General features: G+C 36.2%; 1 protein-coding gene across 1 annotated transcript; it reads right to left on the bottom strand.

Moving 5' to 3' along the window:
* Positions 1-1,875: 1,875 nt before the first annotated feature.
* Positions 1,876-2,893, bottom strand: LOC149987311 (secreted RxLR effector protein 161-like). Its single transcript, XM_090245091.1, has 2 exons — positions 2,803-2,893; positions 1,876-2,462 (listed from the first exon to the last, which is right to left on the bottom strand). Exons 1-2 carry the CDS (start codon positions 2,891-2,893, stop codon positions 1,876-1,878), a joined length of 678 nt encoding a protein of 225 aa, XP_090101217.1.
* Positions 2,894-19,382: the final 16,489 nt, after the last annotated feature.

Consider the following 19,382-nt stretch of genomic DNA (forward strand, 5'->3'; position numbering starts at 1 on the left):
TCGTCTAAAGCTCTAAATCAACCTTTGTGCATCTCAAACACTACAAAGACTCTCAAGACCTCTTCCTAACAACCTTGCACCAAAATCTCTACATATGCAACTCACATGAACAAGTACATGTGGCCCATGTGGCCCATGTGGACAAAGAAGTGACTTACTAGTTGCTTCAAAAGCCACTTAGGGGATGCTTGCAACCTTGAGTGGTAGAAAAAATAAAGGCCTTCGAAAGAAGGCAACATCTCACTCAAAGAATTGTTTGGCATACTTTGTGTATTCCATTTATTTATGCAACCATTTTTCTATTCTTTTGAACCTCAATAGATTATGGGCCCACTCATGTGAGTTGCGAGTGTAAAGTTTTAGTAGCAAGATTATTTAGAGGAGGTCTTGAGAATCTTTGAGCGTTGGAGAAATATTGAGGCAGATTTGAAGCTTTGATAGTGCATAAGTCTCATTTGGAGCATAGGATGCGCATGGATTGAATTGGACCATTGGAGGTGTTTTGGGATGGCACAAGGAGATTGTAAAAGCAACGATGATGCATATTGAAGAGTTTAGATTTTGTAAGTGTTTAAGTTAATGGATGTGCATGTTTGCTCTTAGAAGGTGTTGATTTGAGTGATTGAGGTGTTTAGATGCATATTGGAGTCTAGGTGAAGCTAATTAAAGTCATTGAAGTCCATCTTCCCATGTTTAAGCAAAGAAGGGACTAATTTGAATGAATGAGGTACAAAGGTATAAAATTGAATCCCGAAGGAGTGGATTTGAGAGTTTGAGTTGTACCTTTACACATTGGAGTGTACAAGGGACTTATTTAATTGGTTGTAGTATACACTTCCATGAGAAAGCCTTGATGGGATTGATTTGAATGTGTGAGTTGCTTAGTTGAGTATTACAGCCTTAAAAGAGTTGATTTGAATGTTTGAGGTGCATATATGCATCTTCGAGTCTAGAAAAGACTGAATTGAGTGATTGAAGTGCATTAGTGTACATTAGAGGCTAGGAGGGGCTGATCTTGGCCATTTGAGTATAAACATGGCTACATTTGATAGTCGGAGTGCTACGGTCATTGACAATTTTAAAAGAGACAACTTAAACCTTTGGAAGTTCAAGATGGAGATGGTATTGGCATCCATGGACCTTTGGGAGATTGTGGATAACACCGAAGAACCTCCATCCTTTGACAATGATCAAAAGTGAGGAAGGACTACGATTGGCATGTAAAGAAGACAATGTCCATCATTGGACTGAACTTGGTGGACAATCAACTTGCCCACATCAAAAATTACAAAGAATCAGCGAAAGCATGGTGTACTTTGTATTGAAGTTCAATAGAGGTAGAGAAATGGTTGTATAAGCAAATAGAACACACAAGGTTTGCCAAAGAATGCTTAAAGTGAGATATTGCCTTCTTTCAAAGGTCTTTTTTATACTACCAATTTGGCACCTTTCTAGTACCTTTTCAAGCAACTTGTAAGCCACTTTAGCCCACATAGGCCTCATGGCTGCCTTCATGACTTTTGCTACTATCTACTTGACTTTTCTACCACTTCTATGACTTGGCTTGGTCAAGGCAAGTGGACTGGTTCTACCTCTTTGACCATTCACCTCTCCTTATTTTCTCCCCTTTTTCTTTTCCTCCAATTTCTACCACGATACATATCTATTCATAATCCCCTAATAATTATGAGCAAATATAAACTCTAACACTCTCACTTTGCAAGTAATTGTCATCTTATAATCCCATGTCTTTTGCTAACCTTTGATGTGGCTTCTCGCAAATACATTGGTCAACACATCTACCACCATTTCTTCCGTTGGACAATACTTCAAGCTAATCTTGTTGCTCTCTAATTTCTCTCGAATGAAGTAATATTACACATCAATGTACTTTGAGCGTGAGTGATGTGTGGGGTTCTTTGCAAGTGTAATGCACACTTGATTATTACACATGATGGTCGTTGCTTGTTCCTGAACAAGCCCGACATCCATCAAAAGCTTGTCGAGCCAAATGGCCTCTTTAGTGCATTGGCTAGCGACCAAGTATTTTGCATCCATTGTAGATAAGACAATGGTTGGATGCCTCTTGTAATTCCACAAAATTCCATCAATTCCAATAAAGAATATGTACCCCGCTGTAGACCGATGCTCGCTTGTGTTACCGATGCAATCCGTATTACAATACCTCCCCAAAATAATGTCCTTACCACCAAGGCACAACTTGTGGTCCAAGGTACCTTGTAAGTATCGCATGATGTGCTTTACGGCACTCCAATGTATTGAACCAGCTTTAGATATGAATTGATTCACCATGCTCACCAAAAATGTAAAGTCAGCTTGTGTGCCCACCATGGCATATATCAAAGATTCAACTCCCACCTTGTATGACTTGCCTTCCATCTCACCTTGAACCGTCTCAAACTCTTCCTCCGAGAGCTTCAACAACTTGACATTTACATCAACTGGGTCTCAGTGGGATTACACTCTTTCATGTTGAAGTGCTTGAGAACCTCTTCAATGTACTTTCTTTGGCTCATGGTGATGGTGCGTGCCTCGTGATCCCTCTCTAATTCAACTCCAAGGTAATACTTTAACTTCTCTAGATCGCTCATCTCAAAATCCTCCTTAAATTTGGCCTTGAGCTATGTCAATTTGGCCAAAATACTAGCCAAGATGATTAAGTCATCTACATCGATGAGCACTTTCATCAAATACTCACCCCTATGTTTGATGTACAAAGAGTGGTCCGCTTCGCTCCTCGTGAAGCCCTCCTTGATGAAGAACAAGTCAATTCATTGGTACCATGCTCTTGGTAATTGCTTGAGTCTATACAATTACTACTTGAGCTTATACAGAAGACGATCAAAGCCTTCTTGCTCAAATCCTTGCACATAGTCTATGTTGATGACTTCCTTCAACTCTCCATTCAAGAATGTTGTCTTCACATCCATTTAGTGAATCTCCAAGTCTAAGGCCGCTCTAAGTGCAAGGATGTACCGAATGGTGGTAAACTTGGCTATAGAAGCAAAGGTCTGAAGGAAGTCCACTTCCGCAACTTGAGAATATCTTTTGGCCACCAACCTTGCCTTGTGGTGCATGATGTGCTTTGAAGCATTCTTCCTAGTGCGAAGCACCCACTTGCATCTGATGCTCTTGCGATCCTTTGGAAGAGCAGCCAATTCCCACATACGATTGGCCATGAAGGAGTCGTACTCTTTTTGCATGGCCAACTTCCATTTGCTTGCATCTTTTGATTCGATGGTCTCACACATGTTCAAAGGATCCTCCAATGATGCCACATTGGCCTACTCCACTTCATGTTGAGGCAAGATGTGATTCATCTACCACTCATCAAGTAGATGTATCTCCCTTCTTGGATACCCAAACTCTTGTGTGCTCTCTTCGTCCTCATTGCTTGTTGTGTATTATGATTTATAAAACTAATAATTATAATTATTTAAGTTTTGGGTAAAGCCATCCAAAGTTATAAATAAGATGAAACTCATGTACTTGTGAGCTAAAAAACTAGCTCATTCAATCATTTTTGGAGTAAAACCTATTAATTAGTATTAATGAGTGTTAAAATAAGATAATTAGTATAGGTGAAGCCAACGATTATGGCTAAGTAGGCGAAATAGGCCTCAAGAAGGTTATTTTTAAATTTAAAGGTAATTTAATTAGCATTGAACAAAAAAAAAAGGTCCAAAATTGAATTAAGATCTATCAAATCAAATCCTTGAATCCATGTAAATTAGAACTAGCCTCATCGCCAAGGGTCATGGAAGAATATAACATATCATGTGCTTTTCAACACATTGAAGTTAGAAGTCTTAGAATGATATTAAGAGGAGATTTTAGTAATTAGTGTCAATTATTCCAATCACTAATAAAAAAAAATCAGCAAAATCTACTACTACTACTACGGAATTTAATAGACCCAACTCTACCGATTTATTAGTGAAAAATTTCATCATAATTAGCCACATTAAATGAAGATATTAATTATTTTACTCCTTTTTATTTTTTTTCTTCATTGGTGATCCTTTATTTTCTTTTAATTTTCTTTTATTTTTAATGGTTTTATTTTTTGCCAACTTAAAAAATCGGTGCTACAACCTATCATTGGGAAGCAACTAGAAAAAGAACATTGAGTGGAACAAGGCCCTTGAACAATTCAGGAGAATTGGGAATTCCTTAATTCCTTAGGGAGTCTTGTTAAGTCTTTTTGGATAATTGTGGAATTGTCTTTAAATTGGGAATTGAGAGAAATCAAAACAAAAATTGGAAAAAAAAATTAAAATAAATAAATAAAATAAAAATTAAAAAATTAAAAAAAATTAAAATATGAAAACAAAAGGAAAAGGGAGAAAATCGCATGTCCACCTGAATTGTCAAAGTTTTTTTTTTTGGTTGCAAGAGAAAAGAGTCGCATCCAAGCTGGATTTTTTTGGAAAAAGAATAAAAATAAAAATAAGAAATAAGAAATAAATAAATAAAAAGGAGAAAAGAAGTTGCAAAAAATAAAAGAAATAAAAGGAAAAAAGGAGAGGGTGGCCATGACCTTACCACTCCTTTGACAAGGAGGCCAAAATTACTCAATATATTAGGCGGCCATGGGCTCGGCAGGGCGAAGTCGCCAAAAGTTGCTATTTTATTTTTTGAAAATTTTCAATTCTCCCCTCCCCCCGAGCTTGCGGGGGAATTTCGGATTTCCTGGGGGAATATTCTCGAGAATCTCGCGGCTGACGAAGATTTCCAACAGGGCTGTCGAGACAGTCAGAGTCTCTCGAATGGCGTCTAAATGGGATAGCGAGGGTGCAACGACGAGACAAGTGGCAGATTAGAGCGAGCGGAGCCCGGGTCGAGGGATGGCCATTGAGAGCAGCGAGCATGCGCGGCAGATCACGAGCAGGCCAAGGGCAAGGAGGCGCCGCGGAGAGAGAGAGAAGCCGTCGAGAGCAGCGAAGTGCGGAAGCGAAGAGGTCAGCGTGAACTAGAGAGTGGGAGACGAGTTTTTGAGAGAGAGGGGCTGCAGTTAATGGCGGAGCCCTTGCTGAAATTTTCTGGATGCACGTATGTAGATCAGGGGATCCCTGCTGTTCATGGGCATGTTGTTTAGATCAAGGGCTTGCTAAATTTTTGGAATGAGGAGCTGAGCATGAGCTGGAGGTAAAGAGACGGCTGGAAGTGCGGATCTGAGGAGCTGAGCACAATATGGCGGTGATGAGGTGAATGGGCCTTGAATTTGAATGTGAATCACTAGATGTGCTTGGAAGAATTGTGGTGACTTGTGAAATTTTTGGTGCTTCCGGTGGTGCAGGAGGGCTGCCGAAATTTGGTTATAATTCAAAGTTAGGCTGATTTAGGATTGCTCAATTCATGCCCATGTTGTTGACGTATTTTGAGCATCAAGTTAGCCTTGATCCCAAAAGTAATAATAGAAAGGCAATGCATGAACAGTTGTCTTGTTTAGGGCTAATATTCCATAGCTCAAATTTTATGTTACATTGATAAGTTCACCAAGTGTATGGTGGTTAATGAATGTGATTACTTGTATGGTTAATTAAGTTGCTGGACGCTTGCTCGATAGCTGGCGGTACATGAGTGGCGAGTCATGTATGTATTGTGAATGGTCCATTGGGAAGAGGGCAGAAAATCAACAACATTAGGGGAAGAAAACATCCGATTCGGATTAATTTTAGGAAGTTATGAATGTTTGACGTCTGGCTTGGAAGGGGAATTTAATTTCGAAAAATAAAATAAAATATAATTAAATTAAATTAAATTAAATGAATATTTTAAAAATAATATAAATATAAATATAAATAAAAAAGAAAAGAAAAGAAAAGAAAAGTAAGGAAAAGATAATGAAAAGCAAAAAAATAAAGACAGCAAGGCAAGGAGGATCAGTTGATTGAGGCGATTAATTGGGTTGATGGCTGATTGGAAATTGATTAAAGATAAGTAATTCAAAGTTGAGAATTTCCGAATAAAAATCAAGAAAGGATAAGGAAAAACATAAAAAGAAAATAAAAAGAAAATAATTTGAAGGCAACAAAAAAAATTAAAATTAAATAAAATAAAAAAATAAAAAATAAAAGATAAAGGAACCAAAAATAATTAATTAAGTAAGTAATTAAGTCATCAATTAATAATCCGATAAGAATTTTATAAAAAGTAATAAAATAAGTAATTTAATTAATTAAGGATCAACGGACTAAGTGGCTTAATTAGGGCTAATCGAGGTGCCATTGAATAAATTTTAGAGGATAAGTTAAGCAAAGGATACCTTCAGCCAAGATAAGAAGGATTTTAAAAGTTTAATTGAGTCAAGAAGGGACATTGCTTGACTAAACCTTGACTAATTGGATTGATTGAGCTCTTCCTTTGAATGATTTAGGACTAAATCTTAAATGATTAGGGCTAAATCCATTGTACTAGAGCTTGTGACTAATTTATCTTTCCACTATGGGAGGGGGGAGGGAGGGGGGATTTATTTAGCTCACATTATTATTGATATAATATTATTTGTTTACCCTTAATAGCTATTAGAACATTGGAAGGGCTTAATGGACTTTCAATTAGAGTCCTTAGTTACTATGGAATTGCTCGGTTGTTTTTAACTCATGTTATAATCATTTTTAATTACCTTCGAGAATTAAGAAAAGGTCATGTTGAACTATAAATCTTACTTATATTTTTATCTTTGAGTTGATTACAAATAGTTAGAGAGATTTAAAGTTTATTTTTATTACTAAAAATAGAAAAGAAGCAAAAAACTTGAAGTACTTTGCCATACTTTTATAAATAACTTCTTTAGATAAACATTACATTTGTAAATAGAATCACCTTGTTGTGTGTCAGGGACAAGAACTCGATGAAAGCTAAAGAGTAAGTGAGACTTTTCTCAAAAAGAAATAGGACAAAATAGAAATATGTATATTAAGAAAGAAACTGGAATGGCTATTGCCAAAATACAAGAAAACTAGAGACCCTTGAAACTAGACTAGAAGCAAGAAAGGAGTTGACAAGAGTGAAGAGGGCTTCACTCTTGCCTCTATATATACTATCTAACTAGAAGCCACGTGGCGATGTTCTATAAGACCTCCAATATATGTTGACTTTCTAGGCCACATGCCTTTGCTTGCAAGGCAAGTTTTCTATGGATGGACCACGTAGTTAGCTTGTTCTTTAAGCTTCCAACATGCGTGGCACATGGCTAACTTGTTGACCAAGTTTCTAACCTAAAAGTCAACTATAGACTCCTATAAAGTCAAAGCAGCGTCTATGAAGCTTTTAAGAAGCTTCTCTAGAAGATATTACACAATTAACCTACTTTTACATACTTTTATCTATTCATATAGGTAATTATATGTATGTCCGTGACATTACCCCCCCTTCTAGGGACGAGTTCCACGAGGAGCGGTGATTATATATTGAGAAAATCTAATATGCGGCGAATTATATTTGCTACATACTCTGATCTTTGTTCTCTTCGAAGATAGTTGATGGGTCCTCTTAGCCATCGATAGTGTCCCATTCCAAGGCGAGAAGACCACCCTGTTATTTGATCACTATTGAGGCCTTCATAACTTCCTCAATCTTGTGTCTTTTATAAGAGAGGTTTTCATCTTGGTTTTGATGGATGTCGTTGATGAAAAACTTTGACTTTAGCTGATGCATTTGCTAGATTCCTGGATGGCTCCCATGTGCGCTCACTAATATCATATCCGCGCCAATGAACAAGATATTCCAGCTTATTTCGGCGCCGCCTTGAGTCTAATATCTCTTCCACCTCAAATTCTTCATTATTATCTACTTCTATAGGAGGCGGTGGCATTTGTCTTCTTCCTTGTATATCCACTGTCTTATATGATTCAAGAAGAGACACGTGGAATACAGGATGGATCTTCATTGACTCCGGTAGATGTAACCGATATGCAACTGGATTGATCTGTTCAGAAACAGAAAAGGGGCCAAGCCTACGATAGTCCAATTTGTCACAAGGTCGAGTGGTCTTGATATTGCGACGAAGTAGCCATACCTTATCACCCACGTTGAGTTGTGGTTGCTCTTTACGATATACATCTGCATTTATCTTTTGTCGTTCTTGAGCTTTCTTCAACTGCGCCTTCATTATTGCATGTAACTCTGACAACCGATTTGCCATATCTTCTGCTGCAGGATTATCAACTTTTGAAAAATCAAAAGTATCAAGTCGTGGATGATAGCCATAATTGGCAAAGAAAGGTGTTTGTTGCGTGGAGGAATGTACCGTATTATTATAAGCAAACTCTGCCAATGGCAGAAGGTTTGTCCAATCATCTTGTTGGTAGTTGATGGTACACCTTAAATACTGTTCCAAGACTTGGTTTACGCGCTCTGTTTGTCCATCAGTTTGAGGATGGAAAGCTGAAGATAGCTTTATGTCCACTTTTAAAATCTTGAAAAGAGTCCTCCAGAATCTCGACACAAATTGAGTTCCCCTATCCGATATGATATCTTTAGGTAATCCATGATAGCGATAGATATTATTAATGAAAAGCTTAGCTGTTTCTTCACCTGTGATAGATTTTGTACATGGCATAAAAATTGCCATCTTGGTGAAACGATCTACTATCACAAATATAGAATCATAAGATCTTGAGTTTGGAAGATCTGTGATGAAATCCATAGAAACAGAAGACCATGGTTGTTCTGGTATAGGTAATGGCTGAAGAAGTCCGTAAGGTCGATGTCGAGGAATTTTTGATCTTGAACAAATATCACATGATTGTACAAAGTCTTTGACTGACTTTCACATTTGTGGCCACCAAAAATCTCTTGATATGAGTTCCAGAGTCTTATTATATCCAAAGTGACCTGCTGCTGGAAAGTCATGACGTGCTTGAAGAACACGCAAACGTGCTTTTCCTTCTGGAACATATAGGCGTCCTTCAAAATATAATAGATTATTCTTGAACTCGAACTTAGAAGAATCATGAGACTTGGAAGAATTATTCTCGATATCATGAATAAGAGGGTCTGAGGACATACTGGACTGGATTTGCTTGAGAAAAGTTGAATCAACAGTCAGTGTTGATTTCACTGCTCGGAGATGAAATTGCTCCGGTTTCAAGAGGACCGTTCTTTGTTGCTCAAAAGCTGCATCTCCTTCTTTTGGTGCAAAATAAGAACGTCTAGACAGGGCATCGGACAAACCTTGTTGTTTTCCTGGCCGATAAGTGATAATGAAGTCGAATCTTGACAAAGACATACTCCAACGAGCTTGACGACGATTCAACACGCGTGCTGACATGAAATACTCGAGGTTCTTGTGATCTGTATACACAGTGACTGGACTAGAAGCACCTTCTAGATAATGACGCCATTCTTGAAAGGAATCCACGATTGCAAGAAGTTCTTTATCGTGGATCTCATAATTGATCTCGGCTGCTGAGAATTTTCTTGAATGAAAAGCTATCGGATGAAGTTTGTCATCTGTTCCCATTTGTGATAAAACTGCACCCAAGGTAAAATCCGATGCGTCTGTTTCCATAAAAAATGCCTTGGAAAAATCAACACGATATAAGACTGGTGCAGAGACAAACGATGTCTTCAAGGCTTCAAATGCTGCTTCCGCTTCTTGATTCCATTGGAATTTATCTTTACTAGTCAAGCGTGTTAGTGGAGCTGCAACTCGTGAGAAGTCTTTGATGAAGATCCGATAGTAATTGGCAAATCCCAAGAAACATTGGACATCTCTCACAGTCTTTGGAATCTTCCAATCCATGATTGTTTGGACTTTCTTAGAATCCATCATAAGACCATCATTTGAAATGATGTATCCTAAAAAGTCAACTTGAGTAGTGTGAAATACACACTTTTCCATCTTGGCGTAAAATCCTGCATCTCTGAGTTTTTGTAATACTTGACGAACATGTATTTCATGTTCTTCAACATTCTTAGAATAAATCAGGATATCGTCTAGGTAGCAGACGACAAAATTGTCTAAGAATTCACGAAATACATCATTCATGAGATGTTGAAAAGCAGCTGGTGCATTCGTGAGTCCAAAAGGCATGACATTATATTCAAAATGCCCGTACCTGGTTCGAAACGCAGTCTTCCATTCATCTCCTTCTTTGATCCGTACTAGATTATATGCTCCTCTTAGATCTATTTTTGTATAGATCTTAGCTTGATTTAACTGGTCAAGGAGTCCTGATATCAAAGGTAATGGATACCTGTTCTTGATGGTGATCTTGTTGAGTCCTCGATAGTCAACACACATTCGTAAAGATCCATCTTTTTTCTTTACGAATAAAATTGGAGCTCCTGCTGGAGATTTTGAATGGCGTATGAAATTCTTCGCTAAATTCTCGTCAATATATGTCTTGAGTTCAGCCAACTCATCTTGTGATAAACTGTAAATTGGTCCAAATGGTGGCTGAGTTCCTTCCTTGAGATCGATTGAACAATCGTATGGGCGATGCTCAGGAAGAATATCTGCATTCTTTTTCTCAAAAACGTCTTGATAATCCTGATATTGACTTGGAATGCCACTTGAAGTCTTTACGCTTTCAGAAATAGGTGCAGCATAAATAGCAAAAGTTGATCCTTCTTTTGCTGCGTGTATAAATGCTTTTGCACCTATAGGTGTGAGTTTTACTATACTAGACTCATGGTTTTTTACTTTGTTAATAGAACTGTTACTAATGCTCTGAGGAAAATCAAGTTTACGAGAAATCCAATCTATTCGAGGATTATACTTTTCTAACCATGATAAGCCTAAAATTACTGGATTAGAGGGAGATCTAATTATATTAAAAATTACGCAACTACTATGACCATTTATTACTACATCTACAGGAAGTGTTTCGTGAGTTACATCTCCAGAAGACAACGGACGACCATCTATGACTTCTACGTGTACAGGTTTAGTTTTTTGTATTAATGATATTCTATGACATCTAGCAAATTCTTCATCTAAAAAACAAGATGAGGCTCCTGAATCTACCAAGGCAGAGGCTTTGTAATTATTAGGTCCTAAACGCACATCTATTATAAAACAAGGAGATGGTTTTGAGGAGAGGATAGGACCTTTATTAGAAGTTGTACAAGATTCCAGCCGCACGGTCCCTATTGTAGCTGGACATACTCGTTTTCTGACATACTGTCTTCTTTGACAGCCGTACTCCTCATTTTGTAGTTACGTCGCTTCTTTGGACAATGTTGAGCAGTGTGCTTAGGTTCTCCACAATATAAGCACAATCCTTCTTGTCGACGACGAGACTTTTCTTGCTCAGTAAGAGGTTTGAAACGTACCGCATCAATTTGCATATCCTCTACTTTCGAAGGTATGTGTTGAGGAGACGTCGGTGTCGCCATTGAATTGTAGTAACGTTGAGGCCCACTTGTGCGACTCTCGGATCGAAATTCAAAAAGTCGATTGTCGCACTTCACAGCAAAGTCAATTGCTTGACTCAATGTTTGAGGATCAGGTAAATTAAGCATCAATTTCTTTACCTCATATTGTAATCCGTAGAGAAATTGACTCACAAGTGCGGCATCATCCCACTTGATATCAGTTGCAAGTTGTCGAAATTGCGAAGCATATAATGTTACTGATCGATTACCTTGTCGCAAAATACGGATCTTGTTGGTTGCAACACGAATTGCATCATGTTCTCCAAACATGGATCGAAACTTTGCCAAAAAAGCCTCCAGATTATCCAATATTGGATCTCGTCGTTCAAAAAAAGATGAAAACCATGACAATGCTGAACCTGAAAGAAGTGTACCAATGAATCTTACTTGTGACCCTGGAGTTGGATAGCTCTGGGGTTGAAGTTCAATCACTAGTTGGACCTGATTGATGAATCCTCGAAACTTGGATCTGGTACCATCAAACTTCTCGGGTAAGGCAACTCTCGGTTCTCTAACACTCGAAGGGTGTTCCATTCTGGGAGAAGGGACATGGTTTGGTGCAGATGTTGAAGCAGCCCCAATCATCTCTATATCTTCACTTCCTACCATTCTTGTTGCTCCTTGTGGTGGTAAATTGAGTTGATGCATCGCAAGCATTAACTCCCTCAATTGTTCTTGCATCTGTGCCATTGCACTCTTCATTTCAACAAGCTCTGCCATAGTAGCACTTAGAAAAGAGAAGATGTCTAACAACGCTCAAAACAAATAGAAGAGAGGAATTGATAACAAAGAAAATACTAAGAACAATATCAGTTTAAAAGAGGGTAATCCGCAACTTCTAATGCGCTTATGTCTTATCAAGAAAAAGGGGTAATCCACTCTTAATCAAGAAAAGACAAAGCTCTGATATTGTAAGTGTACTCTTGTCAATCTGTCAGGGACAAGAACTCGATGAAAGCTAAAGAGTAAGTGAGACTTTTCTCAAAAAGAAATAGGACAAAATAGAAATATGTATATTAAGAAAGAAACTGGAATGGCTATTGCCAAAATACAAGAAAACTAGAGACCCTTGAAACTAGACTAGAAGCAAGAAAGGAGTTGACAAGAGTGAAGAGGGCTTCACTCTTGCCTCTATATATACTATCTAACTAGAAGCCACGTGGCGATGTTCTATAAGACCTCCAATATATGTTGACTTTCTAGGCCACATGCCTTTGCTTGCAAGGCAAGTTTTCTATGGATGGACCACGTAGTTAGCTTGTTCTTTAAGCTTCCAACATGCGTGGCACATGGCTAACTTGTTGACCAAGTTTCTAACCTAAAAGTCAACTATAGACTCCTATAAAGTCAAAGCAGCGTCTATGAAGCTTTTAAGAAGCTTCTCTAGAAGATATTACACAATTAACCTACTTTTACATACTTTTATCTATTCATATAGGTAATTATATGTATGTCCGTGACATTGTGCTACTCAAGTACTTCTTTGTATATATGCAATGAATTTACAAATAATCCTAATAAGTCTTTTGTTCTTATGTTTTATTTAGCCAATTAATGTTTAGCCCGATGCCAATCTAGGCAAATATTATCAAGAAGTTGTAGAAAGTAGTATCAATAATTATATTAGATTTTGAATGTATTTGTTAAAAATTAATGTATTGACTAAAAATTTCCTTAAAAATAAACAAACATCGATGATATGATAAAATTTAAGCATAAAATTTGAGAATGATTGAATTAAATAATAAATTTTAATCTCAAAGCAATTATTTATTACACATAGGCTTATTATTCCAAATACATTTATCACAAATATATGAAGAGTTTGAACCATTGAATTACATACGACCATTAAAAAAATAAATTGATTCCACACTTTATTTTAGACACTCTTTAAATATTTTGTTTGAAAGAAAATTCAAAATTATAATGAAATTAGAGATAATTATAAAGTCCAACAAAGATACCAAATATCTTAATGTCTTTTTTGATTTTTAAATATTGAAATCAACCCTAATTACACTGACTCACAAAATTGTCTTAATGTTTACTTATTCATCATACTTTTTTTGATATCTCCACTTTACATGCTCCGATTGATTCATACTTTGAAAACAAAAGTCAATAATATGTTTTAATTATACAGTGTAAAAGCCATAGCAATTGCGCTAGTACAAAACTTCTAGCCAAAAAAATGTATGCATGATACATTAAGACAATTTTGTGACTTATAAATCAATACTTTGTTGCGTCGTCCTTTGCCTTCAAATCCACCTCTACGTGGCAAGGCATGTTGTCCACTAGATTCAAAATCACTTCTTATGTTATGTCCTCCAATTCCTTCTCAACCCTCTCACACAATTCGATCATGCCGCTAGCTTCCATTGACTTCATGTTGAGTTGATGCTTAAGATGATCCTAGATATGCTTGATGGGATTCAAATCACATGATTGTGCTGGCTATTATAGTACCTTCAATTCCAAGTCCTCTAGGCAAGCTTTAGCCAGCTTTGATGTGTGTTTGGGATTGTTATTTTGGTAGAAGATAACGTCATCTATGTCCAACTTATAGTATTCCAAACTGCAAAACAACTTGTCATTGAGAATCTGATAGTAGAATTCAATGTTGAGATTATTTTGAATATTTGTGACATATTCAACGCCCTTTGCGATGATGCAGTCCTACACCATGATTGATCCTCCACTATGCTTTACTATGGCATTGCAAGTCTGGTTGGAGATTGACTCACCCCATCGCTTCCAACACCACACCCTGCTGTTAGAGCCAATCTTGTCGATCTGTATTTTATCAACGTCACAGAGACTAGACAATACATGTCTAATGCAAAGTTGTTTGGTCTGATGAAATACAAATCAACAAGATTGGCTCTGATAGTAGGATGTGGTCTTGGAAGTAGTGGGGTGAGCCAATCTCCACCCAGACTTGCAATGCCATAGTGAAGCACAACAGACGATCGATCATGGTGTAGGACTGCATCATCGCAAAGGACGTTGAGTATCTCACAAACATTCAAAATAATCTCAACATTGAATTCTACTATCAGATTCTCAATAACAAGTCATTTTGCAATTTGGAATACTATAAGTTGGACATAGATGACGTTATCTTCTACCAAAATAACAATCCCAAACACACATCAAAGCTGGCCAAAGCTTGCCTAGAGGACTTGGAATTGAAGGTACTATAATAACCAGCACAATCATGCGATTTGAATCCCATCAAGCATATCTAAGATCATCTTAAGCATCAACTCAACATGAAGTCAACACAAACTAGTGGCATGATGGAATTGTGGAAGTATCAAGGATAAAAACATGATAAAGATAAATAAACAAGTGAGACTTCTCTCAAAGAAAGATGACAAAATAGAAATAACTTGATATGTATATTAAAAAAGAAATTGAAATGACTATTGCCAAAAGACAAGAAAATAAGAGATCCTTGAAACTAGACTGGAAGCAAGAAAGAAATTGACAAGAGTGAAGATGCCTTCACTCTTGTCTCTATATATACTATTTAATTATGGGCTACGTAGTAACATTCTATAGGACCTCTAATACGTGTTGACTTTGTAAGACACATGCCTTGACTTACAATGTAAGTTTTTCTACATGTGGGCTACATAATTAGCTTGGTCTTCAACCTAACAACATGTGTGGCATATGGCCAACTTGTTGACCATGTTTCAAATTCCAAAAAGTTAATTAAAAATATCTATAAAGTCAAAGCAAAATCTATAAAGCTTCTAGGAAGCTTCTTATTGTTCTCGTTGTATTCAAGCTTCAATATACCCAAGCAATTGAATTAATAGAGGTAGGTTCGAATACAAGAAAAGATTGGTTATATGAATTGAGTCTGTTTGTGTGACAATTGACTATACTCTAATTATCTAAAATCAATTATCAAACTACAAAATATCAAGGCTTACTACTTCCATCTTAATTCAACACATAATTCATTCTATGACTATCAATTCAACAATACTTCCATATTCTTATCAGTTCATCTCCCACTTATTCTCTTTGCGGTTTATATAAATTCAATTACTGATCTCCAACTTACTTATTATATTCAATTTCTTAATTCATCACACAGAATTCAATATCTTTACTTAATACAACACAATTCGATAATCTCAATTCTCAAAGTCATAGATTTTCTCCGAAACGATTAGTCTAAAGCCATATTCTATAATATTCTAATCACACTTTCAACAATACTTTTCTCAATCACAATTCTTCATAAGAAAATAATAAAAACAAAGAAAATAAAGAGGTATCACCAAGCTTACCCTAGCTTATGACTCTCACAGTCTGGCCCCAATCTCCCTTTTCTCAACCTCTTTATCCTACCAAAAGATGGACCGTCGGCCAGCAGATTCCAAAGATTATGATCCTTTGAATTCTTAACCATTTGTTCCACTAACAACCTATTGTTACTAACTAAAGTGCCTAACCATAAGTCTAATTCTCAAGGTTGTCAATAACCAACTAGTAACTTACCACAAAATTTATTTACTTATTCTACATAGCTCCACTCCTAATTGTACAACGTCCTCACAAACATTATTTGGCCTCAACTTATAAAGACGAAGCAGCATTGGCATCTTTAATTAATGGCGTTGGCTTACCACCCTTTGAATTGCTGACCTCTTCCTTTGTTATATCTTCGTCATTTGCTTGGATATTCGATGGTTCTCCATCCAAATGCTGTCAAATCTTCATTCAACAAACCCAATTCTCATACCTAAGACTCAAGATGGCAATTTGGTTGTCGCGCTTCTCCAACATCTTATGCCATTCTTCTTTCAGTTTCAAAGGTATCACCAAAGGTGTTGTCGCTGAAATTGACGTATTGGTCTGCACTAAATTATTGGCCTCCTTTGCTAATGCGGCTAGTTTAGTGTGCAACATTGCAACCTCTACTTGCAGTCACTCTTGTCGTTCCTTCCAATCGGTTTCCATTCTTACTTTGTTACACATCATGTTCGCCATCATCTCCTTTTCTCTTATCCACTTCTCCTTAACCACAAAAGAAAATACGATGCTTGTCAAGAGCCCCCCTCTTACTTCTTACTATGGTCCAATCAATTGTATCAACTCCTCTTTTTGTAACAGAAAATCCGTCTAGGGTTTAAGTATAGTAAAATTTAAACCAATTGCCATTGATCCGTGTTATAAATTTAGTATCCATAAAATCTTCTAATTGCATTGAACCATTTGGAAATCCGTCAATAACTTGATATGGCCCATACCATCGAACTTAAAATTTTTCTAGAAAATTATTAAATCGACTATCATAAAAAAGTATCAAATCATTTGGTATAAAAGCCTTTGGTCTAAACTTACTATCATAATAAGTCTTCCTTCGTTTTTGTGTAGTTTTCATTATTATTAATGCATTGGCTCTAGTTTCATCCAATTTTTCCAATTCTTCTAAATGGTGCTGTAATGAATCATGATCTTCCAATCTATTATCTATAGCAATTTGTATAATTTGGACTTCCAATTCAATAGGTAATATTGCTTCCTGGCCATAAACCAATTGAAAAGGGGTAGCATTGGTAGTAAATTTATATGCAATACAGTATGCTTATAAAGTTGCAAACAACTTAGTGTCCCAATCTATTCCCGCTCCTGAAACTATTTTTGTTAAGATTTTATACAAAATTCCATTAGTCTTTTCCGTTTTTCCATTGGCTCTAGGATAATACAGTGTAGTCTTACAATGTTTTATCTCATATTTAGCTGCAAGTGCTTCGATTGTATTATTTATAAAATAAGTTCCTCGATCATTAACCAATTCTAGTGGACAATCGAACCATGTAATAATATTTTCATACAAAAAGGTTGCTAATGTACTTGCACTATCAGTTTTCGTAGATATGGCTTCAGCCCATTTTGTTATGTAATTTATTGCTACCAATATATACTATTTTTGTCCATTTCTCGAGGCTAGTACAGTTGGTCCCACAAAATCAATTCTCCATTTTTCAAAAGGCGCTTGAGCCAGAATTGGTACCAATTGCATTACTGAAGTTCCAGTAAGTTGACCCATTCTCTGACATGGGTCACAATGATGGACAAATTGGTAGGCATCTACAAACATTGTTGGCTACCAATAATCAGCCTGTAAAGCTTTACGAGTCATGCTGTCTTCTGCAAAATGTCCACCACAATTATCTAAGTGGCAACCTTCCAATATAGTACTCACTTCAATCTCATAAATACAGCATTGCAAAACTCCATCCTTGCCTTGTTTATATAAAGATTCACCAATCATCGTGTAAGGTGCACATTTTAATATTAAGCATCATTTAAGATTTTCATTAAAATTAGGTGGGAAGGTTTGAAATTTCAAGTATTGAATTATTTCACTATACTCTGGAGTAATTACATCTACCGCAAATAGTTCCGCATCATATAGTGCATCATTAATGGGTTCATTATCTAATATATTAGATAACCGAGATAAATGGTCTACATTGGAATGTGATTTTTCTTGTCTTACTTGAATAGTAAAGTTAAATTCGTGCAAGAGTAAAATCCATCATGCAATATGACCACTCAATTGACACTTATTAATCGTATATTTTAAAGCATCATGGTCGACATGGAAAACAAATTTATAACCAAAAAGATAATGTCAAAACTTTTGTATGGAATAAATCATCTCTAATACTTCTCTTTCAGTTGTTGTATAATTTCTTTCAGCTGCTACCAATTAACGACTTGCATAATAAATAGGGTGATCAAAACCCCGGTCATCTTTTTGGCTTAGTATAGAACCAATCGTGACATTAGATGCATCCACATAAACTTGGAATCATTTTGTCTAACAATATTGGTACTGAAACCAATTTCTTTTTTAATATTTCGAATACAATTGTACATTCCTTTGTCCAAAATGGACTGGTCCCATCGGTTAGTGGTTTCTTGAAGAGATTTGTCAAGGAAAGGCATATAATTGTGAATAAATAGATAAATCATCGATAATAACTGACATGGCCGACAAATGCTCAAACACCCATAATAATGTCTGGTTGCTTTAATTCTAATATAATCTTTATTTTATGTGGATCTATAGCAATGCCTGCCATCGAAACTATATGACCCAACAGTTTATCAGAATACACACCAAATTGGTATTTTTTTGAATTTAAAGAAATTCCATATTTGGCATATTGATTCAAACATTGACTTAGATATTCTAAATGCTTGTCTCTCGTACTAAATGTACAAAAATCATCTAAAAATATTTCCATTGAAATTCGTAGATAATCTTGGAACGCTTGCATCATTATCCTTTGAAATATAGCTGGTGCATTACAAAGCCCAAATGGCATAACTTTATAGGCAAAGGTCCCCTAATCCATAGTAAAAGTAGTTTTTAACTGGTTTTTTTTTACAATTTTAACTTGATTATAACCAAAGAATCCATGAAGAAATGAATACCATTCATTTGCACTGATAGCATTCAATTTTCTATCCATGAATGGTAAAGGAAAATAATCCTTCTTGATAGCCCTATTTAATTTGCAAAAATCTTGACAGATGCAAACTTTTTCATTCTTTTTTGGTACCATAATAATTGGTGAAATCCATTCATTGAAAGAAACTAGATAGATAAATCCGACTTTCTAGAGTTTATCCAATTCTTCTTTTACTATAAATGAGTATTTTGGATTAAGTCAATGTTGTCTTTAGTATACTGGTATAGCATTCTCCTCCAATATAATTCGATGCTCACAAACTTCAGTTGGAACTCTTTTTAAAGTTGCATACAATTATGCGAAAGCAGTTTTATGCATTAAAAAGTAATCCACTCAAATTTCTTTCTCCTTACCTTGTATACCATCATAAATCTGAATGATTTGGGGAGCCTTCTCTGTACCGAAATTAATTGGTTGACATCGTGGAATTTTAGGAGTCTCTGGAATAATGTTCTGCTC

Source organism: Physcomitrium patens, chromosome 20, assembly GCF_059467195.1.
Source record: "Physcomitrium patens ecotype Gransden chromosome 20, ASM5946719v1, whole genome shotgun sequence".
Taxonomy (NCBI): Eukaryota; Viridiplantae; Streptophyta; class Bryopsida; order Funariales; family Funariaceae; genus Physcomitrium; species Physcomitrium patens.

Bases quoted from the DNA above. Each gene is read 5' to 3' on its own strand.
- LOC149987311 (XM_090245091.1), bottom strand. From the start codon at position 2,893: ATGTGCAAGGATTTGAGCAAGAAGGCTTTGATCGTCTTCTGTATAAGC. The intron at 2,463-2,802 runs GTACCAATGAAT...ACTGAGACCCAG, and splicing joins AAGCAATTACCAAGAGCATG to TTGATGTAAATGTCAAGTTG.